At 40.1% G+C, this 25,328-nt stretch overlaps 2 protein-coding genes across 4 annotated transcripts; one reads left to right on the forward strand and one right to left on the reverse strand.

Moving 5' to 3' along the window:
• Nucleotides 1-975: 975 nt before the first annotated feature.
• On the reverse strand, nucleotides 976-10,052 carry LOC310951959 (uncharacterized protein). Of its 2 annotated transcripts, none has more exons than XM_083920446.1 (9): nucleotides 9,914-10,052; nucleotides 8,082-8,190; nucleotides 7,639-7,813; nucleotides 6,231-6,376; nucleotides 4,772-4,924; nucleotides 3,489-3,605; nucleotides 3,274-3,360; nucleotides 1,695-1,842; nucleotides 976-1,450 (listed from the first exon to the last, which is right to left on the reverse strand). In XM_083920446.1, the coding sequence occupies exons 1-9, from the start codon at nucleotides 9,925-9,927 to the stop codon at nucleotides 1,431-1,433; spliced, it is 969 nt and encodes a 322-aa protein (XP_083776572.1). In that variant the 5' UTR covers nucleotides 9,928-10,052; the 3' UTR covers nucleotides 976-1,430. The 2 variants fall into 2 exon arrangements, with proteins under 2 accessions (XP_083776572.1, XP_083776571.1); XM_083920445.1 differs by having other exon boundaries at nucleotides 4,748-4,924.
• Nucleotides 10,053-13,691: 3,639 nt separating this feature from the next.
• Nucleotides 13,692-23,413, forward strand: LOC310952243 (solute carrier family 35 member E2A). 2 transcript variants are annotated; one of them, XM_083920803.1, is made up of 9 exons: nucleotides 13,692-13,938; nucleotides 15,265-15,737; nucleotides 16,627-16,762; nucleotides 16,919-17,046; nucleotides 17,555-17,675; nucleotides 17,753-17,879; nucleotides 18,769-18,914; nucleotides 20,434-20,702; nucleotides 21,300-23,413. In XM_083920803.1, exons 2-8 carry the CDS (start codon nucleotides 15,458-15,460, stop codon nucleotides 20,660-20,662), a joined length of 1,167 nt encoding a protein of 388 aa, XP_083776929.1. In that variant the 5' UTR covers nucleotides 13,692-13,938; nucleotides 15,265-15,457; the 3' UTR covers nucleotides 20,663-20,702; nucleotides 21,300-23,413. The 2 variants fall into 2 exon arrangements, with proteins under 2 accessions (XP_083776929.1, XP_083776928.1); XM_083920802.1 differs by having other exon boundaries at nucleotides 20,434-23,413.
• The last annotated feature ends 1,915 nt before the right edge of the window (nucleotides 23,414-25,328 follow it).

Here is a 25,328-nt window from a genome sequence, read left to right on the forward strand (position 1 = left end):
TTATACCTACTGGTACTTTGAAATGTATCCATAGATTTGATTTGACTCCCAGGAAATGCTTTGGACACACAATGTCATAGTAACGAAATGGGAACATATTTTCACGTGATGTGGCTCAAGGGTTACCCGTGTGTTATCTGATGTAACTAGAGCCTGTATTCCTAGTTTACCTAATGTTTTACTTCTCAGTGATGATTCAGTAACTGATGTTATGAAAGACTTTTGGGTTCAACAGGCGCCAGAAAGTTGTTAATATCCAAGTGGAGGCTTCCCCATTAATGCAGCTTTCTCAGTCTTAGACATCATCTCTCCGGAGCTCTCTATATGGAAATACAACCAACACGTTATCCAAGGCACTGGAGAAAGTTATATGAAGTTATAAAACCCAGACTGTGACAGAAACGTCTGACTGTGTACAAATGTTCCTACCAATACCAAGATATGATCTACATTGTTTGTGGCAGTTTTTGGCATTTCTAACTTATTTTTTAATTTCTTTTATTTGTTTATTTTGTCTCATTTACTATTATTATTACTACATGTTTATTTTTTATTATTCATCTTTCTCTACCCTATATACTGTGTGTATATATATGTATGTGTGTGTGTGTGTGTGTGTGTTTGTCTGTGTATGGTGTGTGTAAATGTATATATATATATATCATTCGTTCATTCATCTTCAACTGCTTATCCCTCGCGGGGGGGCTGGAGCCGATCCCCTGACATCGGGCGTGAGGCAGGGTACACCCTGGACAGGACGCCAGTCTATCGCAGGGCACATAGAGACTATATTTATCAAAAACTAAATAGAGAAGTTAAAAAAATATGTATATATTTATATACTGTATATATATAAAACTATATATATATATATATATATATATATATATATATATATATACATACATATATATATATATATATATATATTACATTTAAATGTTTAAATCTAAACTTTATTTTTAACTTGTCTACTTTTTAGGTTTTTTGTTTTTGGGCTGTCTTACCCATGTTCCCTCCAGGGTGGGGGGAGAGATATTATAAGAGCCTTTTGTCAAGCCGTTGATTACATGTTATGATTTGCGTGGCTAAACAAGAATATCATGTTTGTATACTTGTGTTAAAATCATCCACGTTCAGTGTTACAGATGATGACGATGTTTTGCTATTTTCAATCTAACCTCCAGTGTTAAAACATTTAAAATCACAAAAAAAATAAGTAAAAACAACTATTGAAAATGATTAGGAATCCAGTCTACAAAGGCATTTGGTGCTTCACATCCTGAAGTTAGATTAAAAAACAAAATAAAACACAGCACGTTAGGCCGGTGGAGCTGGTGTCTATAAATGTGAGCTCCAGTCAGCAGCTTCTTAATGATCGGCCCTCAGCGTGCAGCTGCGTCCTTGGTCCACCACCGCCAGATGTTTTATCACTTGCTGGGTGAAAACACTGCAACAAAAAATAAAGTAAGGGTTAACTACAACATTTTGGCGTTCTGACACCTTCTAGCCAACATAAACACGCTCAAGGTCAGTAGAGCGGAGAAAACGTTCAGAATTAGGGACGTGATCAAGACAACGTGAAGAGGGAAGTCGTTCGGCATATTTAGAAATCTGCAAAGATGAGTTAATATTCCTCTGGTGTTGGAAGGGAGGAGCGTTTGAAGGACTGAAACATCACGCGGTTCACTCACTCCTCTCCCGCAGGCCCTGGCCGAAGCTGTGCACCAGTCTGATGAGGCCCCAGAATAAAACCACTTTAATAAGCAGTGAAATCGACGCTCCGGTGACTGCAGCTGCCTCCAGGGTGTACGAGCTGTCCTGGAACCATTTCATCACCACCTGTGATGAAAGAAAAACCACAGTTTTTTCTGCACTAATACATTTCTGAGCATACACCAACGAGAGACACAGCTACAGATACTTCTTTGTCTCTTTGGGGGAAACTCCTACAATTCTGACTCAATCACTAAATTCACCTCTCATTCACCTTCTCCTGAAATAGTCCACAACAAACGCTCTTTTCACTCGTGTATCTCAGTTACTGTGTGGATGTTTGGGCCAGCAGCTACAAAAGCACCCTGCAATCATTATCCATAGAAAGCCATAAACAACGTTGGATATCTGGATCACACTAACAATCTGTATTTAAAGTCCCATGCGCTGAAGTTCATGGATCTTGTTGAATTGAAAACTGCACAAATAATGTAGAAATGAAGAAACAATCTCCTGCCTGGTTACATACAAAAGATGTTCTCAGACGAACAGGGAATTGTTATTTAAGACAAACATAACATTTCCACTTTGAAGATATGTGCGCTTCAATTTGTGGGGTGAATTTGTGGAGTGGTTTGAATATAGAGCTTCAGCTTGAATCAAGTCAAGAAGATGCTCTTAAATAATTCAATTCCCCTGAGATACAGGGAAAAGGGAGGGTTGGCAGGATGAATGTGAGGTAACCAATAAGTTGTGTTTGATGAGACACTGAGAAAGTTGTTTGAGTTGTATAAATATGATTTAATTGTTTAAGTCATCACCGAAAGAACAAAGTCGTGGGTACAAGCGGCCGAAATGTGTTTCCTCAGGAGGGTGGCTGGAGTCTCCCTTAGAGAGAGGGTGAGAATTCAGCCATCCCTGAGGAACTCGGAGTAGAGCCGCTGCTCCTTTGCGTTGAAAGGAGCCAGTTGAGGTGGTTCGGGCATCTATAAAGGATGCCCCCTGGGCGCCTCCCTAGGGAGATGTTCCAGGGACGTCCAGCTGGGAGCTAAAGCTGCTGCCCCTGCGACCCGACCCCGAATAAGCGGATGAAGATGAGATGAGATGAGATGTTTAAGTTATGGAGAAGGGTTAGGACTAAATAAGGGAAAGAAAATCCTTCCTACTCCTTTTGGACATGCAATATTTATTTTGTTGTGTATTTATGCTGTTAGAGAATATTGTATATTGAGTTTTCTATATGTTTACTGTTCCATTTGATTATATATTGGGCTTTTTAAATTATTACATGTTCAAAATAAACTTTTGTTAAAAACTACAGTGCCCAGCTGTATTAGGACATTATTATTGAGCCTTTTATACTTCTGTATATTAATATTGTATTTGAGACCTGCTTTTGAAAACCTGCTTAATTACTAATTTAACTGGTGGGCCTCACCTGCAAAAGAGGTTTTATTCTCGATGTGGAATGTGTTATGATGTAAAATGTCTTGAGGAATGGCCTTAAGATAAATTGAGCACTGCGATCAGTATTTGTAAAAGTCGTTGTCAGCTCACCGTGTACAACAGATAAACAAAGAAGGCTAGCTGAGGAAGGTTCTGCACCATGAAGACCCACACTAAGACCTTGGATTCCTTTAAAACCTGGAAGACAACAAGCAGAGATGAACACCATGCATGCTCCTGATGATTTAGCATGGTTGTTTCTTATCGTTATATGGTCCCTCTGTGTGAAGAGCAGTTTTATAGTGAAGATGATGAAGAGCGCTCACCGCAACAGCCCCGACAGCGGCGGTCAGGCAGGCCCACACCACCCCGACGGCCAGGATGATGCTGCTGGGAGCAGAAATGGCAGAGTCCGACGTTGTGATCAGGATACAAAGACACAACTGAAACACAACAACAACAACAACAACACGTCATTAATGAAGTCACACATGTTTCTGTTTCTTTCCTCTTGCGTCAAAATCACACAGAAGCTTCTCTGTTGAACCAACTAATGTTCGACCTACATGAGGAGAAACGTGTTGCAGAAGAGGCACACACACCAGGTTAATATGCATATACATTAAACAGAGTGTATGCAGGCATCCTGGAGTTATATGTAATACCTTTTAATGACCAACCGGTTTCATGGGTGACGCACTTTAACTTACATTTACTGTAAAATAGCACAGCTAAACAGCTGGATCAATTTATCAATTAATTTCACTACATGTTCTTATATAACCAGTATTTTACCAATAAACTGCCATGAAAAATGACATAAAAGGGTTATAGTATAGCAGCGTATTTTACACTGGAGATCAAAATTAGAGAACAAAGTATTAATTCTTCATTTATTCTGAAATGCTGTTATTTTTTACTGTTCAGAATGTGATAGAATATCCTCTGTGACTTTTACCACTGCTGTACTAGGCACTTCAACAAAAACCTTTATGTTATGATCATATAACCTCGCCTATCTACTGAGAAATTAGAGCAACAGTCTTCTACATACAGTATATCCATAGTTTGAAGAAAATTACACAAAAACAGGGAAAACGTAATTCCGTCCCTACAGAGATACAACGTGAGCTACTAAATTGACAAGATTGGAGGGAAAGCGCCGTATAAATACGTCATTCATCCATCACTCTCCTGACCGACACACACACACACTCCTGAAAGAAGCTACGCTATAACGTCCTCTGCATCGATGCCAGTCTGTCACTGTCACACACCACGTAGGAAAGGATTTAACCTGGCATTCAGTAGCCCCAGAGGTTATCTTCAAACAGTGTATTGTATGTTTTCTTCACGAGTTGAATCTGATCAATGGTTAACTCTTGACCTATAGTGACAGGGCAACGAACATGTTTTGTAGCATATTTTACAAGAAAGGAAAAAAGGGAATTTTCTTTTTTCTCTGACGGGCCCCCTGGGCCCTCCAGTGTCTGGGAAAACTGCACGGGTGTTCCCCCCTTGACGGTGAGACCTTGTGTATCACATACTAGGTTCTGACTAATCTTGTAGAGGAGTGCACATGAACCTGAGCCTGTAGGTCAAAGGTCACCATGGAGAAACAAAGGTTGAGCAGGAAATACTGCTCCTGGACGCTCATCAAGGCCCCGCCCACACGGAACGCCATCATGTTGGGCCTCTGGATGAGCAGCGTGGTGACGAAGACGTGGATCACGCCCAGACTCATGGTGCACACAAAACGAACCTGCACACAAACAGCCAGGAAATGACTTTTGGTTGATTCAGTCAATAAATGTCACATCCGTCGTTCACTCGTGATGCCAAACAATCATGATACTACTTCTGCAGGTATTTGGTTGACCTGAGAGCGGGGCTGCGACAGGAAAAGTCAGGGCATCACCACCATAAATGTCACCATGTCACGGTCATCCATCCAATAGTTGAGACATTTCAAAACCAAAGAGATGGACCAACAGAGAGACAGTGTTTCCTGCAGGTGGTAAAGCCTGAGGAACATTACTCAGGGCAGGGCTCAGTAACTGCAGCATGGAGAGCCTCCAGGTCACTGATCAGAAAACTGTTTACTGAACAGGTGGAGCTGATGCAAACAACAATAGTGACATCAGGTGGTGGAACATGACTCCTTTCAACAGGCTGAAAGCTGTAAGGATTATTTCCCAGACATTAATAAAGTGAAAAGTGCTATTTATTATTTATTAATAAAGTTATTATTATACGGGGTCTTTAAACAGAAGTCAGTGGTGCTGATGACTGACTAACAACACTTAAACAGTCTACAACATTTAAACATCGGTGCATGTCAAGCTTGGTTTTAAATGAAAAATAAAAGAAATCGAGACAGTCTCCTTAACGTATCAATGCTTTTAGCTGTTCTAGGTAACAAAAAATGGCTCCCTTACTTAAAATTTAATTGCGATTCGGTATTGTTAATATCATTTTTTAATTTTTTACATTTGTCCTTGTGTTTTCTGTTTGTAACTCTGCTGCTGCGTGTCTTACCCATGTCTCCCATGAAAAAGAGATTCTTAATCTCAATGGGTTTCTCCTGGTTAAATAAAGGCTCTAATTATCATAATAATAATAATAATAATAATAATCATAATAATAATAATAATAATGATGATCTGTCAGAATCCAGAAGGGATTGCTGAGAGTATTGAAAACAGAAATGCCTGATTCAAAGTCAGGTTTCATATTATTGAGTTATTATTATTATTGGTCCATTTCTTAATGTGACGTATTACACATCCTAAATATATTTTACTGATTGTCCGTACAAATGATTGGTGTAATTGTTTTTCAATCTTTTCTGGTTTTCTCATATTCATTTAATAACCTGAGAACATTTGTATGATTTCATGTTTGTTTTGTAAATCCTTAAATCAATACATCAGTGAAAAGAATAAGAAAATAAAACATTTCAGTATTTAAAGAAGATTCTGAAACTTTTCGTGTCTTTTTATTGTTTTTATTACAATTATACAAATGTATATTCCTGTCTCAAGAGAGTGCAGTAGAGGGCGACCTACCAGCAGCTCCTGCTTGCCCTTCGGCCCCAGCACGGAGAAGTTGACAATGGACCGAACCATCACCAACAACACGCTGAGCACAAACACCACCAGCTCCTGTCTGTTCTCCTGCAGCACGCCCCGGCTGATGTAGTAGATGCAGAACACTGCAGGGAATAGATACAGAGAGGATTTGTGTCCATCATTTGACTCAATGACAGTCAGTTTTAATCTGATGTTAACCATAATGGTCGTGATCACAGGAAACCCTGAATTAAGCCCAAAGATAGCTGGCTAACCCACTTATTCTGCTTCGTCCAGTATACTATCCTCTGTTACCATCAGGCTGAAGATGCAACTACACCCAGTCCCAGTCACCAGCACAGTTATTAATAAAGGACCAAGATGTTAAATAAATGTGTATTGGTGTAGTGTCTGACGGCTTCTACAGGCACAGAATTAAAATCCAACTAACAATCACAGAGGAAACATTTTGGTGCTGAAAAGTAGTAAGAGCAAGAGGGTTCTTGGTTCGAATCACGGCTGGGGCCCTTCTGTGTGGAGTTTGCATGTTCTCCCCATGTCCCCGTGGGTTTTCTCCGGGTTCTCCGGTTTCCTCCCACAATCCAAAGACATGCTCGTTTTAGGTTAATTGGTGACACTAAGTTGCCCTTAGGTGTGAATGGTTGTCTGTCTCTGTTCGTCTCTATGTGCCCTGCGATAGACTGGCGTCCTGTCCAGGGTGTACCCCGCCTCACGCCCAATGTCAGCTGGGATCGGCTCCAGCCCCCCCGCGACCCCGATAGGGACAAGCGGTTGAAGTTGAATGATTGAATGAATGAACAAGTAGTCTGATCAATTCATCCTTAAGCATAAATGTCAAACATTCACCTTTTCAAGCTTCTTAAATGGGAGTATCTGGCTGTGGTGTGACTGCAATCAGGATCAATGCACTAATAATAATGTTGGTCCGTCCCTTCCCTCATGCGTCCCAGCTTTGTCTTGGCAAGTGTGGAAAAGCGTAAAGTGGGGGTTTCTAGCACAACTTCCTGAAATGTTCCTGAATGTGGTTTCAGGTGTGAACAGTGAAAATCTCTGGCGATGTCTGAAAGGTTATCCAAGTAATTTGAGGGGGGCTATGTGTGAAAGAGGCTCATGACAGTTGAAGATATTGTATAGGTTTAAACGTAGAGCGATGGACGTGATAGAGCAGAGAATCCATCATTACATCATCATCACTACGGACACTTATGTTCGAAGAAAGCCAGGAAGTAAATCCATGTAATGCAAAGTTAAAGCAGTTTCCATCACATGATAACATCAGACAAACTTCTGCTTTCGGCAAACACAGCGGCCTGCTGTGAAACGGGCGTGGTGTAAAATCCACACTGGCCGTTAGTGGCGTTCTTCCTTTTGTGATTGTACTCACAAATTCCAACCATCTGGATGAGAGAGACAGTGAAGTTGTCCTCATCAGACGCCTCCGCATCCATGTGCTGCTTGTAGATGCTGGACACGGTGAGGCCGAGCAGCGTCAGCAGAGACGCTATGGTGACGCAGAAGTAGAGCTTGAGCAGACATGACAGCTCCGACCAGGGCTTTATCTGCAAGGGGGTGGAGGTGGAGAGGACAAAGACTGTCAAACTCTCTGTGATGAGGAAAAAACTTTCATTGGAAGTATGAAAATATAAAGGCAGTAGAGCTGAGGGACTGGGACTTTTGGGACAATTGTATGTCAACAGTTTGAAACTAATTTAACAATAATTTAGATGACATTTGATCATCAAACAGCAAATAAAAGTGAAGTTGAGCTCGACTTTCAATGCTACTCGTGTTTTATTTTTAAAGTTAGTTATATAATAAAAAGCTCACCGGTCCACACGGTGTCGGGATCAGTTCCTGGTGTCTCGGCCTCAGGTTTGGAGACAGAAGGACTGGATCCTCCCGTGGTCGCCCAGAAGTCTGGTTTCCCAACAAAGGACTGCAGAGTAACGAAAAATAATAAATAAATGATACACAGGTGCAGTTTTAACTTTAATACACTGCAACTGACTAATTTAGCTACTGTAGCCCTGATATACAGATATGGACAGAATATTGGACAAAGGTATATATTCAATTCAATTCAATTAAATTTCATTTATAGTGCCAAATCATAACAAAAGTTATCTCAGGGCACTTTACAGACTAGGTATAGACCACACTCTATGACTTATTTATTATGTGTGATTTAAATATCTTGCAGAGTAACTGAGCGAGAAGTTAGGAAGCTCCTTACGAAGCAGGATTTTTGGTTAGTGAGGTAACTTCAGGGTTATTGCTGGGTTTTTCCATCTTATGACGGTGGTTTACTTCTTTCGGGGGTACATCGCCATGGTAACTTGGCGATGTACCCCTAAATGCTGCACACCTAAATGCTCTGGAGCAAATTAACATGCAGCACCGCCTACTGACCAATCACTTATACGAAGATAATAAGATTGTGAGAGGGGAAGTGTGCACGCACGCACACACGCTCACACACACACACACACACACACACACACACACACACACACACACACACACACACACACACACACACACACACACACACCTGTATATTACACATTGTCTTAAAATTGTCATGTATTAAGCCCTCAGTTTGAGCCTACATCTAAGCAACACATTTAGTTAATGGAACACACAAATGTGATTATAGTCAGATCTACTTGGGTCCTAAATGACTTTATGAAGATATTAGTAAAGAAACACAACTCCGGCACTCACAGACCATCAATCCCCTCTTTGTGCAGACACGTAAATGGCGGCGGGTTTTAGATTTTAGATTGTGATAAGAGTTAGCTTCGATAATTACAGTTTTAAACTTGGGTCTATATGTAACTCTTTTAAAATGTTGTGGTCTTCGAAGTATTGAAGGCATATTGTAACAACAACAAAAATCCAAAAGTCAACATTCATATTTCAGCAGACTGATCTATTTTCTTTTTAAGTTAAGACACACTACAGGGAATAGGCTGACACATTTCACTAATAGATATCACCATGACACTTCCCCTAGTTGATAACTTACATTAAGACTATTTTTAATTGCACGTTTTCTGAAAATGTATCTTTAAATACGTATGAAAATTACTTTAGGCATTATCTAATGCTACAAACAACGTGTAGAAGATAAATGTTTTTTTTTTAAAGTCATGTTATGTAAGATAAACAGCAAACAAAAACATAAATAAATCTATAAATTGACCAGTGTATGAAGAAATGTTTTCTCCTTTAGGTTCTTATTCTACAACACAGGGTTACATCACTCCATCTTGACATTATAATGATTTATTTTTTATTGTACTGTGTATAAACTCACCTAGAGATGTTTTTCATCGTCTCTCTTTTTTATGTTTTTTGTGTTTATGAGTGTATTTATTCAGCCTTTTAAATGACCACTTCAATAACTAACTTATGATGCATCATGTGCTACTTTAACAGAGGAACACAGTCAACAGATGATCTAAAGTGGCCCATAATACAAATTCTATAGAAATAAATAACATACTTTACGTGTAAAACCTACAGCCTGTGACTTTACAAAAAAGGAAATTATGTTAGATAAAAAAACATGGACGGGTGTCACGAGTTAGGTGAGTTTGCCTGACATTTCCTCACGATATAAACAATAATAAATAAATAAATAAATGTGTAGTGACCTTATCTCGTCCATGTCCTGGTGGAGCAGAAGCCTGCGGGGCCAGAGCTGAACGTTACATTCCGTATTAGTGTCTTTATATAGATGTGGTCTGTCTTTATCCACTTCCAGCTGTCTGTCACAACTGCACTTTCACATTTGTAAACAGGAACAAGAGTTCTTCTTCTTCTGCTGCTTATTTACATTTCTTCTTCTTCTTTTTTAATTAGGCAGACTAGACACAGCTATGCCTGCCGCTGCCCCCTGTTGCTTCTTAAAAGAACTACATCATCTCCTTTTGTACAATCCTGTTTTGTGAAGATAATCCACCAATGTATTTGTTTTAACCTAAGAAACACCCACTGATCTATAAACCCCCACTGAAACCACATCCAGGAACATTTCAGGAAGTTGTGCTAGAAACCCCCACTTTACGCTTTTCCACACTTGCTTAGGCAAGGCTGGGACACATCTTGATTGCAGTCACATAACAGCCAGATGCATCAGATCATAAATCCTCCCATTTAAGAAGCTTGAAAAAGTGAACATTCGACATTTATGCTTAAGGATGAATTGATCAGCTGACTACTTGTTCATTCATTCATTCATTCATCTTGAACTGCTTGGAACCGATCCCAGCTGACATTGGGCATGAGGCGGGGTACGACCTGGAAAGGACGCCAGTCTATCGCAGGGCACATAGAGACGAACAGAGACAGACAACCATTCACACTCACAGTCACACCTACGGGCAATTTAGAGTCATCAATTAAACACATGCATGTTTTTAGACTGTGGGAGAACCTGTAGAAAACCCACGCAGACACGGGGAGAACATGCAAACTGAGCACAGAAGGGCCCCAGCCGGGATTCAGACCAAGAACCCCCTTGCTCTTGCTGAACTTGCTGAACTGGCTATCTACCTCCACTCCTGTCCTCAAAGCTGTGAACTACTGGTTGATTCACAATTCCACTTATTCTGTTCACTCTGTTTATAATGTTACTGGACTGTTGCACTACGCCACTTATTTACTCTGTTTATAATATTACTCCGGTCTGTTGCACTACGCCACTTATTTACTCTGTTTATAATGTTACTGGACTGTTGCACTACGCCACTTATTTACTCTGTTTATAATGTTACTCCGGTCTGTTGCACTACGCCACTTATTTACTCTGTTTATAATGTTACTCCGGTCTGTTGCACTACGCCACTTATTTACTCTGTTTATAATGTTACTCCGGTCTGTTGCACTGCGCCACTTATTTACTCTGTTTATAATGTTACTCCGGTCTGTTGCACTACGCCACTTATTTACTCTGTTTATAATGTTACTCCGGTCTGTTGCACTACTCCACTTACTTATTTATTCTGTTATTATGTTCACACCGGACTTATTCTGTTACTCTGTTCTTACTGGTCCACTTGATTCTGTTAGTTATGTTAATTTATGGTATTAATGCACTGCTCCACTTTATTGTGTCTATCAGGTCTTATATTGTATCCATCACAGCACTATGGTCACTTTATTTTTCAGTATTCATCTGTTACACAGAGCTAGCATATACTTAGACTGCTGTTTTCCTGCCATGCACCACTATCACTTTATTATTTAGCTTATAGTTGTATATTATATTTATACTCTATTACTGCACTATAGTTCCGTTACGCCTGCTCATTACACACATGTATCATGTCTGACCTCATCTGAATCTGATCACTGTCCACTTATATCTTCTCTGCACTACAGTTCTGTTTATACCTGTTTCAACAGTCTACTGCATGTTTACACTGTTACCATCATATACACCCGCTCACATGTCTGCTTACATCTGATACACACATGTCTTTCTACATCTCACGCCGACGATGTTCTCTGTATCTAACCTGTACTAACACACTAACATCCTGACACTTATTCTACCTGTACTAACACACTAACATCCTGACACTAACTCTTCTTTTACACTTTATTCTTGTGTTAGGTTCAAATGTTTTTGTATAATTGCACTGTCGTTATTTGCTGCTCTGTGTGCCCTGAATTGCCCCCCGGGGACAAATAAAGTTGTTTGAATTGAATTGAATTGAATTGCTCTGACTACTTTTCAGCACAAAATGTTTCCTCTGTGATTGTAAGTCGGATTTTAATACTGTGCCTGTAGAATCCAGGTTTATTAAAAACAGTTTCCCCATGTGCCCCAAGTTTCCTGAAGAGAGTCCTTCTTTGACTGCAGTAAAACGCGTTTTACTGTCTCAATATCTCCACACTCACATTTAGCAACAGGATGTTTACCAGTCAGAGCCAGTCCCCTCCTCAGCCCAGCGTCCAAGTCTCAGTCTTGAGATTAGTCTTTTCTACTGCACCTGTGAGTGCACTTGTCTTTACTTACATGACTGCACTCAAAAATAGTCCCTTCCTTTCCTTCCCCCAAGACTTTTGCCACTTTTGCTTTAGAGACCTGTTTATTCTTTCACAATATTCTGGTGTCCCATATTGCAAATTCATCTGCACTCTTTTCTAAACAAAGATTGTAAACATTTCTACAATAAAATCCAGTCTGGACTTAGATTTTGCTTATTTTATTGTAAAAAAAATAGCTGCTGCTGAATCACTGCCTTCACTGCATATGACTTTACATTTCTATTTCTATTTCTATTTCTATTTCTTCTTCTTCTTCTTCTTCTTCTTCTTCTTCTTCTTCTTCTTCTTCTTCTTTTTCTTCTTCTTCTTCACCTTTTCAGTTTGGCAGCCCGGACGCGCTGCTGCCCCCTGGAGGACATCAGAGAGGTATCCAAAGGTGCTTTAAGGTGATACTTGCAGTGTATTTTGGGCAGTGGTGGAAGAAGTACTCAGAGCTTTAATTTAAGTAAAAGTAGTAATAACACACTATAGAAATACTCTGTTACAAGTAAAAGTCCTATATTCAAAATGTTAGTTAAAGGTTGAATATGTAGAATTTAATAAAAGCTATATTTAAAAAAATAATAATTCCCGTTTTTGACGGGTACTGAATGAAAGTATTGCTTTTTTAGTCTGAATTAATATTTAATTATTTTTTTTACAGCTTTGACAAGACTCCTGCAACATTAGGTGTCTAGCATTTTTACACACACACACACACACACACACACACACACACACACACACACACACACACGCACACACACACACACACACACACACACACACACACACACACACACACACACACACACACACATATATATATAGATATAATGTGACGCTGGTAATTAAGAAATGCAAAAGTAAATAAAAATGATATAAACAAATGTATAAAAAACAGAAATATCAATTGATGTCACGTTAAATCTCCTAGTGCTTAAATTAATTTGTATATGATACATTTAATTACTTGATAATTTATTTATTGAGTAATTTATTTATTCATCTATTTATGTTGTCACACTCGGTCCTCCATACACATAAAAACGTATTGTCAGGGCTCCATAATCTTTGGGCAGCATCTATTTTGTTTCGTGGCAGCTGCGTCAAGTTGAAACGACGAGGCTCACCGGATACGCAGCGAGTGTATCATGTAAAATAAAAGCTTTTTTGTATTCTATCAAAAAAGGTACTCAGTGTATGATATCTTAACAATGTCAGAGCGATCATTACGAAATACTGAGAGTGAACCCCCGCTCAACTTTACCCAACATAGCCCATGGGTAACCTTTACATTACTGTATTTCCGGTTTTATTTTGAAGGCTTTACCTTGTATCTTGTTGTTCACGGCTAGCTTGACGCTTGGCGGTGATTGTTGTTAGCCATATGGTTGTTAGCAGCCACGTCTCAGTGCACAGCCCCATTACAGACATGAGGAGTAACCCAAATTGATAACGTTTGAATGTGTGTTTAGTTTCATGTTGTGGAAAATGGCGGACAGGAGGTCCACTCCTTTGCACATCACGTTACCGCTCAAAAACAGCAGCTAGCTCACGTCAATGTGCAACTTCCTCTCTTTATAACGCTGCAGCTCGCTCCTTCACCGGCTGGCTTTGCTGTATTTTACCCACATTCAACGAGGTAAGAGTTATTTGCGTCTTGAATTTGCACCTCTCTAGCTAACTTCACACTGAACTTCAGATCTCTCTCAAGTCTGTGTGTTTATCGGCAGTTTCATTTGTTTGTCGCTGAGAACAAAGCTCAGGGTGTTTTAAAAGATACTGAACAGCTCACAGTCTTTGAACGTTACACCAAATAGATAAATGGGGGTCCAATGCTTCTCCTGGAGAGCTGCTGCCCTGCATGCTTTAGGTTTCCCCCTGTTCTAACACACCTGAGTCAAATGATTTTCAAACCTGTGTAAAGCTTCAGCAGATCTTTAGACTCAGGTGTGTTGGAGCAGGGAGAGACCTAAAGCATGCAGGGCAGCAGCTCTCCAGGAGCAGGATTGGGCACCCCTGGTTTAAAGTGATTTATGTTTAGTTCACCTGCTGCCTCAGTCCTCAGTAAGTAACAGGCTCAGTTTGGCTCAAAGCTTCCTCTCATATGATGGGGCTCGGCTGATGTTGTTAATCATGCAGCATCAGTGTTCAGTACATATGTAGTTGATAGTATGTGACAACAGTTTAAGTATGAATGTGAACTATAGAGATGATTATTGTGCTTTGTGTGATTGAAAATTATCAAACCAGCATTAACAAAACACTGTGTAGGTTTCTGAATGATGTGAGGACAAAATCTAGGTAACTTCATATCTTGATATATATATTTTTTTATATATCGTGATATGGCATCTTTTCTGGTAACTCAACAAATAAATAGTCTGTATGAAATAACCACATGGTTTAGCCTATGTTGTATGCTCTTCTGTAAATACTGTACAAATGAAAAGTGTTTTCTCATGTTAAGAACTTTAGTGCAAAATGAACATAGCAGTTTAAAGTTAAATTAATATATTTCTTTTTTTTCAGCTATACTCTGACTTTGTGCATGCATTCACACAAATACAGAGTAATGGGATTAAGGAAATTTAGTTTGTATGTGCTTGTTATTATCAGTTTTGATGACGTAACTGTAAAAAGACGATAAATTATCATATTGGATTACCGCCCAGCCCTACCCCCAGCTATTTCAGATAGTCTGTAAAGTGTCCTGAGATAACCTCTGTTATGATTTGGCACTATAAATAAAATTGAATTGAATTGAATAACATTTTCTTAGAGGTTTGAGTTAATGTGCTTGTTATTGTCAGTTTATACAATTTATTAAATTATGAAGACAATGATTTTGGTATATCACAATGCTCTACTTTGTGATTGTTGTAAAAAGTAGACGGACAATCTCTAAATGTGTATGTGACACAGTATGTTAAATGTGATCTCTACCTTTGCTTCTCTCACCTGGCAGAAGACTCTCCAGCTCCAGCAGCAGAGGACACCTGGACTCACATCATTCCCATACGTATTTACTGCAACACTGAGAGACTGATCGACTGCTGGACCAATCAGAAGATGGACTAACCATCAACCTTCACCGACCCCTCACCTCCAACTTATCACCCACCTGTTGGGCCCCTGGATGCCCTCAGACGACAGGTGCAATGCCAGGCGGCAGGCAGACTCCTAGGCACCCGCTGTGGCGCCTCCTGTCACCATTCCGCTCCAGGCAGGAGCGAGTGGTGCTGGCCCGCAGCGAGAGCCTGCCAGGGGAGCAGGTGCTGAAGATCACAGTCACAGAGACCACGGTGATCGAGGCGGAGTCAGGGGTGTGGAACTGGCGCTCGATGACCTACCTGGGCCTCTGGTACTTCTTCAGCTTCTGCACCTTGTTCCTCAACAAGTACATCCTGTCACTGCTGGAGGGGGAGCCCAGCATGCTGGGTAAAGAAAAGGAAGAATAAACTTCTGCTAATACAAATATCTGTATTAACTAGACTAAATAACGCATGGAAGTTGTATGTTCTGTATAAAATCTTATAGGACTATACAGGTGGTTTTGCAGGATTTAACCCTTTTATATATTGCATGTGTGTTTTGTGTTACTGCTAAACATTTATAAAGCATACCATGAGTCTTATTATTGTTTTGATTATTTGACAATTCATTTTAAAAAAGACACTTAGATGGTTGCAGTTCCAGTGTACATACACATTTAAAAGAATAACACAATAAAAGTGGAACTGGACGTAGTACCATTGTGGTGTTTATTGTAGTTGGATGTTGTAGAGGTGTGTTGAGATTTAAAAACAACTTGCTGACACACGCAGCTGTCTCTAGAAAAGTTATCTATTCCAGTGAGCAACCTTGAATTGTTTTGTCAACATTATAATATATGAAAAAAATGTATATATATAGTATACAATAATACTTTAATGTAAGTCCAAATACCTTTTTCATAATGTCCATAAGAGCTTATAGCTTTACTCTAAAATTGACTTTTACAACCACACATTGTCATTAGTTCTATATATTTAAGGTGGATTGAAGGTTTTGTTAAATTTTGAGGCAAATCTTATTGAAAAATATGGAATTATTTATTACAATGGATTTCGTAATTCACACATTTTATGTCATTTTAAGTTGATTTTTGTTTGTTGTTTACTGAAATAAATGGAAACCAAAGGATGTGCTTATCACCTATGCTGCTGCAGATTTGTCAACCTGGTAAATATTAGGTTACTGTAACAGCTCATGTTTATTTGACATTCATGCTGCAGGTGTTTGTGTTTGTGGCAGTAACTCTATGTTGTTGTCTCCATGTGCTCCCCAGGTGCTATTCAGATGCTCTCCACCACCATCATAGGCTTCCTAAAGATGTTTGTGCCCTGTTGCCTGTACCAGCACAAGTCCAGAACTGAGTACCCCTCAAACTTCATCATGATCATGCTGTTTGTTGGACTCATGAGGTGGGTCCCCTCTCTTTTTAGTAATAAAGTAAATCGCCAGTTAGAGACTAACTAGCTTCTAAGAAAGTAGTGCAGACTATATATTTACAAATACTAACGCAAGCTGTTGTTTTTCTAAAAGTCCAGTATTGAGTCACCTTTGTCCCCATTTGCCAGGTTCACCACTGTGGTCCTGGGCTTGGTGAGCCTGAAGAATGTGGCGGTGTCTTTTGCAGAGACAGTGAAAAGCTCAGCACCCATCTTCACCGTCATCATGTCCAGGCTGATCCTCGGAGAGTACACAGGTAGGGGCCACACTGATGCATGTCTGTATGAGGCTACTGTCTGATGTCAGGGCTTTAGAAGTGAAGTGATCTGAATATCTGATCTTTATTTTTTCTTTACAGAACATATGATGCAGAAAATGATGCTCAGGATGATTTAAAAATGGTGTCACGTAGTTTGTCCAGCAGAGCGTGACTGAACATGCAGTAGTAATGTTTATTTAGCTATTTATATTTATTTATTCCTTATTTTCTCAGTGTTTATTTGTAGGAGTGGTTGACAATGTAATATATTGTATGTACAATAAGTTACATTGTTAAATGTGAGGCAGATAATGATTTTAGTGACATATGAAACAGGAGATCTCAAAAAGCAGATCTATATCGAGTTCACTTGACGACACCTTTACCTTGGCATGAATGTGGTCTGACCAGTAGAACTGCCACAGGGAAACTAGGTCAACACTCTTTTGTTATTAATTGTGGTGACTCCTTTCACTGTGTTTGTGGTTTGTGCTCCAATATGCAGGGCTGTGGGTGAACCTGTCCCTGTTCCCTGTCATGGCCGGTCTGGCCCTCTGTACAGCCACGGAGATTAGCTTCAACATGCTTGGCTTCTCCGCCGCTCTCTCAACCAACATCATGGACTGGTAGTGCCGCACTCAAAACAATGAGCTATCCCCACGGCACGGTAAAACTTTATATAACACTTTACTTCTGATCTCAGTTTGCAGAACGTGTTCTCCAAAAAACTGCTCAGCGGAGACACGTACAAGTTCAGCCCTCCAGAACTGCAGTTCTATACCAGTGCAGCAGCAGTCATCATGCTCATACCTGCCTGGATGTTCCTCTTGGTAGGCTCACACACAGTTGCTACAAGTAGTATTGTACTGTATTATTGTTAAAGTTAAGAATGTTTACGGTATGTTATAATAACTAAAGCCTGTAGTCATTTGTGTTATTAATTATAAAAAAAATCCAATTTCTGTCAGATGTTAGGGCGCACTCACACTGTCCATCCGTATCGTGCTTTAGGGTACTTGTCCCCCCCTCCTTCTCCCCCAGCTGGCCAGGACCGTTTGTACTCACACTGCCTAGGCCTCGGCGGAATGCTTCTTGCTGCCTATACGTCATCACACTGTAACACGTCACATGCATTGATTGACGTCATTGCGGTGCGTCACTTTATTTACAAATCTTTCAATAGACCTCAGAGTTTTTGTGCGTCTTCTCCAACTGTTTTTGAATACACACTATAAACACTCCACCTCCACATCACACCAACGTGAACGTGAACCTTTTGGTGCCATTGATTTAAATGTCCGCGCATGATCCGTCCTTCTTTTTTCTATGTCCGACCAGGCGCACATAAAATGACGTCAGAACTGCCGTAGGCCTCGGGCTCGTGCTCGTACTCGTGCGCACGCTCGTGCTCGTACATGTGCAAACGTGCTTTACAAAAGCCCACCTCTCCCAAGTGGGCCGTGTCTGGCAAGCGTACCGCGCCTAGACGCACTACGGTTGCACTCACACTGTTCAAACAACTAGAGTTTACCCGTGAAATGTGCTTGGGCACTGTACAGATGGACATTGTGAGTGCACCCTTAGACAATAAAGGAGCAATATTGAGATAATAAAAAAGTTAATAGATTATTAATTAAATCTACAGGATGTGGCAGGACTGAGGGTCAAGGTTCAAGTATCAGTTGTAATGTTGATGTTTGTCATGCTCCATGTTTCAAGGACATCCCAGTGATCGGGAAGAGTGGGCGAAGCTTCGCCTTAAGTCAAGACGTTATCCTCTTGCTGCTTTTCGACGGCGGCCTGTTCCACCTGCAGAGCGTCACTGCCTACGCTCTCATGGGGCGGATTTCCCCTGTTACCTTCAGGTAGGAGACAGGCACAAAACCTATTTATAAAGCCCCTCTCACACATGCAGTCTTTCCCCTAAATGTGCAGGGACGTTTCCTGCATGGGGTCATGTGTCAATGGGAGCAGGGATCCATATTCAGAGAAATCTTTTCAAAGGCTGCACACGATTCAATACGTTCTTCTTACAAACAATACTAATCAGTGTTGAGTTGAGTTGATGTTTCTCCACAAAGAAGCATGCAAAAGCACCACTTTAAATCTTGTGCTTAACAGAAGTGTTCTCAGAAGTTTCTTGTAAATAAGCCATCCAGCATGACGGTGTCCGTCCTTACCGACAGAATTTCCTGAATCTCGTCGTCCCCCCAGTTAGACTTTTTTGTTGGCGTCTTTATGTGAATCACCCTTCTTCTTTCATGCAACACGCCCACTCCATCGCTGTGAATGCTCCAGACAATGAGAGGCTCTATTTACACATGGGCCTAAAGGGCATTACGCAGACTTTGTACTAGGGAGCTGGCAGGGTAAAGTCTGTTTAATGTTTGGTCCAACTAATTCAGACATTGGTGTTCTGACACACAGCTGCTCTGGGTAATGTCTAGACATGTTCAGCTTTACAATGTATGGCTATAGTAACCATCCAAGGAAAATGCAGATAGGGTTGCCATGAAAAGTGTGAGAAGGTGTGTGCGTAAATGTTCCTGAATGTGACTGCATGTATGAATAATGAAAAGCATTAGGTTATTGCAGTAATTTACCAGGGACTATGTGTGAAAGAGGCTTTACATGGCTCTTAATCTTTACTGAAACCGTTGACAACATGTTGTCACGTTTGGTAACTTGTGTCCCAAAAGGCTGATATACCAGCTGCAGGCTTTAGTTTCCTGATGAAGCTAATGTTGAAGATAACAGTGGACACTATTGGCCACTTTATTGGGTACGCCTGCCTGAATATGACCCCCTTTATCTCCAGTACAGTACATAGTGTAACAGAGTTTTTGATAAGGTTTATGCTCGGTTGGACTTCTTATGTTAAGGTCATTTGACTGAGCTGAAATCTCGGTCACCAGCCTGAAATGATGAGAAAATTATGACCAGACCAGAGCCCATGGCCATGGGAGGAATCAGGTCAACAATAATGACGTTTAAATCATGCTAAGTTAGTATTAGTCTGTTTGTTAGTATCAGTGAAATCAGTGCTAAGGCCAAAAAAACGCGACCACATATTTGTGCTGCTGATTCTGACTCATGCTCATGTACAGGTTTGGATCATCTTTATCTTTTAGTAAACAGAAGTGGTGTCTGACATGGTCTTCTACTGCTGGAGATATACATACACACTGCTGTGGCACTGTGCTCAGACTGATCTGTCCCTTTTCCACTGAACTCTTCTATTGACATGTCATGTTTTGACATACAGATCCATAACTAAATAGTTGAGTGAGCCAGGCATCTTTATAATACTGATCTCATCCAGGCCATGAATTGGATAAATTTGGTGTTAACGGCAACAGTAAAACCATCTCATCTCTTCTTCAGCGTGGCCAGTACCGTCAAACACGCCCTGTCGATTTGGCTGAGCATCATCGTGTTCAGCAACCACATCACCTTCCTCAGCGCCATCGGCACAGTCCTCGTGTTCCTCGGGGTCTTCTTGTACAACAAGGCCAGGCAGATCCAGAGAACGACCTTACAGGCCATGGCTGCTGAGCAGAACCATAAACCACTTCTGCAGGACCAGAACGTCCAAACCCCTCAGTCACACTGAGGACACTAAAGACTAAAATGCTGCCTGAAATGGGATCAAGGTATGAACAGAATTCAGTGTGCTTACCTGTCGCTGTCCACACCGGATGACCGTGCTTACATTCCAGTAACAGAGGACCCACCTTTTGGTTATTTTCCCAGGATCCATTTAGTGTCATGTCTTAGAGCTTAAAGGTGCAATGTGTCAGATATGGACAGATTTTTAGTTTAAAACATTAAAAAAATGAACTAACATAACTACAAAGTGTAAAGAAGTAATAGTTTCAACCTCGTCAAAGACATCTTGTGTTGCAGAGATAACCACTGAAATTAGCATGCTAACCAGCTAGCCCCAGCACGTCCTGTCTTGTTACACCACTTGTGCCTCCAGAGGTGGTAGTGCGTCAATGTAGCGTCCAGTCTGCCAACATTAGAGGACGAAGAAGTAGAAGCAGCCGTACCGTTAGTGTTAGAACAGTTAGCCGGTTTACACCCGAAACTGAAAAACCCCTACACCTGAACTGAGACTCTACTTTAAGAGACTGTTACAGTGAATTAATCTCAGTTAGTTTTAGAGGACATGGCAGGTGTTTTGCATCTAACTAAACTAAATCATGCATTTCTTGCACAAAGTGAAATGCTGCCGCCTTTCTTTTCAGAGCATTTGGCCTGGAACTACACATTTCACATTTTAGGGTAAAGTTTGGCGACTGGCTTGGTACAGGTGTCTGTTTGACGAATCCATCACTAGTCCGGTGCAACAGTATAGACTGAATTTCTTACACAAGAATAAACCTTGATCCTTTGCCTTGCCTCTTTGTGAAAGAGGAAGCTCAGGGTGTCCTTCAGCCTTTTGAAGGAAGTGACTTTATCTCGTATCTGTGGTACAGCAGCCTGCTGAATGTTTGTGAATATCTGTATAGCGTTAAAAGATTTTAATTCTTTGGTGGTGTAACTTACACTGTAAAATTGATCTTGATTGCATCTGAATATAAGATGTGAATAGATGGGAGGCCTTTTGGAGTCTTGTCCGGCCAAAGCTTCGACTTGCCGTTTGACACATTTTTAAACGTGTGAAACATTTAGAAAGCCACTTTCTGCATTCCTCCCTCATCGTCTCCTCCATCATGAAGTGAATACTGCAGGTGTATGTAGGGGTTTTATGTTCTTTCATTTTGTTTTTCTATGTAAACTGTCTCTTAACCAAATGCATGCTGGGATAGCAGCCCTGGCCTGAACAAGAAAAGGCCTCAGAGGAGGGATGAAGGGATCGATGAGCTGCTGCAGATCAAACAAGAGAGGTTTTAGAAACGAGACAGGGCAACAGTCATTTCCTGTATCTGTGTCCTGTGTGTTGTCGCAGCCCCGCCTCTTTAGGCGAGTAGCGGCAGGTCATGAGTGTATTGATTGAAAAGAATATGAACACAGATTATGATTGATCCCTTCGCCCCATAGTCACTGAAATAATATTGGACCCATTTTTTTTTTTTACAAATACACAGTTATTCATTAAAGGAGTTTGCTTCTCGTTTAACACTTTTTATTTTAATAATTATGTTAAAAATACATTTTAAAAAAACTCCTGATGCGGTGAGTCGTCAATTTACATAGTAGTCAATACCCTGGGGGGAACACTGCAGTCTACAAACCAACTGTACTATTTACTGTACTCACTGTAGTTGAGGCACTCAGTTTTCTTGTGCAATGAGAGTTTTAAAGATCTGTTTTACAAGAGAGAAACAGCACAACTATACAAGTATCAAAAAGCTAAAAACATTGATTAACTTATTAGTAGCAGCATTACAAATGCACTCACTTTTTTACCTCTAAATAAAATATGAACTTCCAGTTTGTGGCAAAACTTGTTGACAAGCTGTTGTTCTTTCCCTGTTGGATCTATTTTTTTTTAACCATGTCACTGTGTTCCCAGATCTCAGCTGGTTGCAGTGTTCATCACAATCAGAACCAATGTTCTGAACAGATATACCCAACTTGTGTTAATAATAATAGTACTATCCTTGAAATGCTTCATGCGAAATGCAATCAGTCAGTCCCCTGTGAAGTTCTACTTGTGGGATTCAATGTAAACCCTATGCCACTGTTGAAAGAGTGTGTGTGAGCCACCCTGTGGTTGTTGCTACTGTAAACAAACATTTTCAGTCCGTGAATAAATTTGTAATAAGAGCTGTGTTGACAAATGAATTCCCATGTTGACATCTTGCCAAAAACCAGCTGCACGTTGCCAATAACAGATCTGATCCAAGTCTCCTCTGCTGTTGTGTGTGCTAATATCTTTTGAGGTCAGTGAATCCATCAGGTGTCTGATAGGACGGGTCTGTGTTAATCATCGTCAGTCTGACAATCACCTTACTTTGACCATTTTAGCAATGCTCTACATTTGCTGCAGTTTGTGTGCCTCAAGAAGCGATCTTTCTTTTCTGACGTTAAATAAAGGTTGTTTGACTGACATTTATTTACCCACTAAACACGGTAACTTCCTGTTGTGCTTCTAAAAACCAGGTGTGGGCTTTCACTGGATGTCTCTTTTTACGCTTCTCTTCCATATTAAGTCTTCAGAGTGCTGCTTCAAGAGGCGAGTCCAGACGTGCAGAGTTGTTTTGTGTATTTGTGTCATTAGAGGCTTAGAAGTGTTGAGGAAGGGAGAACTGTTTGTTTGGGAACGTGCAAATCAAAGATGTAAAAAATATTCAGTAATGTTACTCTTTAGTGAGGATGTCATGATGTTGGTGGATACTGTGTAGAAAATAAAAATATTTTCTCTTCAGCACATTGCGTAAGGGTATTTTGTATTTACAGTACTGACAGGGATCTAATGTTGAAGTATTTATTTTCATACACACTAGTATCCTGATTATAACCAGTATTTGGAAACATCCCACTTATTCTCTTTCATATATCACATTTATCCACGATTAAACAACACATTTACATTCATTCTTCAACTTGGGAAACTGCATTTTGACCAACAACTCTTGGCCACATAGAGGCAGCACAACAAGCTGTAAAGTCCAGCATTCAATCTCCTTCTAGCTGTTTTGAGTCTCTACTCACTCTGGAGAGAAACATCTGCTCATTTGAAGCTAAAATGCTCAAGCGTCACCTGCCGGCTGCTAACTCACCTGTCTCCTGTTTGGTTCGGTTTCTGCCTGCCTGTGACTGGAGTCAATGCTGATGAGAGCCGTGAGAGTGAACCTAAACTGTAAAGTTGTGGGCCAGAAAAACAACAGTGGGAAGCGCAAAAAAGCTCTGCATGAGTCGAGGGGAACTGATGATTTTCTCTGAATTTTTCACTACGATGACCATTTTTTTCCTAAATAACACATGTTGTTTGATCTGTTTGTTAATATAAAACAGTTAATTCTATCAGCTTTATCTCAAAGTTCACCCATTCCTGGCCTGACTGGGCATTTTCAGTCTCCGAAATTAAAAATATGGTTGCCATTTTTAGTCACCTTATATTTTTAGTTAAAATACTTATAGCTTATTGATGAAAATGTGATATAAATAAAAAAAGATGTATTACAGTAACCAAACAAATGCATGTAATCCCTTTCTTACCCAGATCTTAGAAAAAAACACATTAAAAAAGTCCATTTGTTTTGGCCCACTTGCACTGTTATCTATCAGTTATTTAATACATATTTTAACAGCTGAACACTTTCAAAATGTATTTGTGGAAAATAATTTGGATGGGCAGGAGTGCTGGTGGCATTTCAGACATCTGAGTGCTTCCATTCACAAGATTATGAAATGAAGTAGAAGAAATAAATCCCTCAAGTACTAATTATTAGCACAATTTTAAAGCATTCATAAAAATGACAAATAAGGATAATTCACAAAGTTATTGAAGTTTCAAAATTCCCAAAATGCAGAAAATAACAGAAGTAATGGTAACCTGGTAAACTTTAACAAATACATTCTGTAGCAACAAGAAAGAATAATAATTTCCATTTAAAAAAACAAAAAAGATGTAATATGTAATGAAGTGTATGAATGTGTGTGTTCATGCAAGGGTGTATATTTTTTACTGTATTGACCCCTGAACAGGTAAATTACCTTTACGGATATAGTTATTAACTTTAAGGGTAGTGGTGCTTTTATTGTATTTATTTTTAAAGTCGTAGTGGAAAGTCACACAGACACATAAACCATCAAACAAACAGGATCATCTTTTCTCCGTGGTTTATTGTCAAAGTATTTCTCTGCAGAAAAACGTTCACTCCAGCTGCTTCATGCACAAGGCTAAGAGCCAGAAGGAGGGACCCAGAACCCTTACAGTGATTCTCCTTTTAAGGAGGAGACAAAACACAGATAAGGTAAAAAAAAACAAGAACTCAGCTGGATGACGTTTTTAGACAGGAACAGAGAACTCATCATTCTTCACCAGCACACATGCAAGCAATAATGATTTGTCATCTCCTATCTATACACAAAAGGATGCGTGGGCCACACAATGCCTCTGTCTCTTCTGGAGTTATCTCATGTCATGCTGTAGTCCCACTCATTATCACAGGCCTACTCAGCGATGTACAAACAGGGCCATCATTTCAGGTCGTGGGATGAGGTAACAGTCAACAGGTTGTGTTACAGTTTCACACAGAAAATGCAGGAGTCACGGTTGCCCTAATAAAGGTTATGGTTTATAAATTACAAGTATCCAAAATTCC

The sequence above is a fragment of the Echiichthys vipera genome (genome assembly GCF_963691815.1).
Source record: "Echiichthys vipera genome assembly, chromosome: 9".
Classification (NCBI taxonomy): domain Eukaryota; kingdom Metazoa; phylum Chordata; class Actinopteri; order Perciformes; family Trachinidae; genus Echiichthys; species Echiichthys vipera.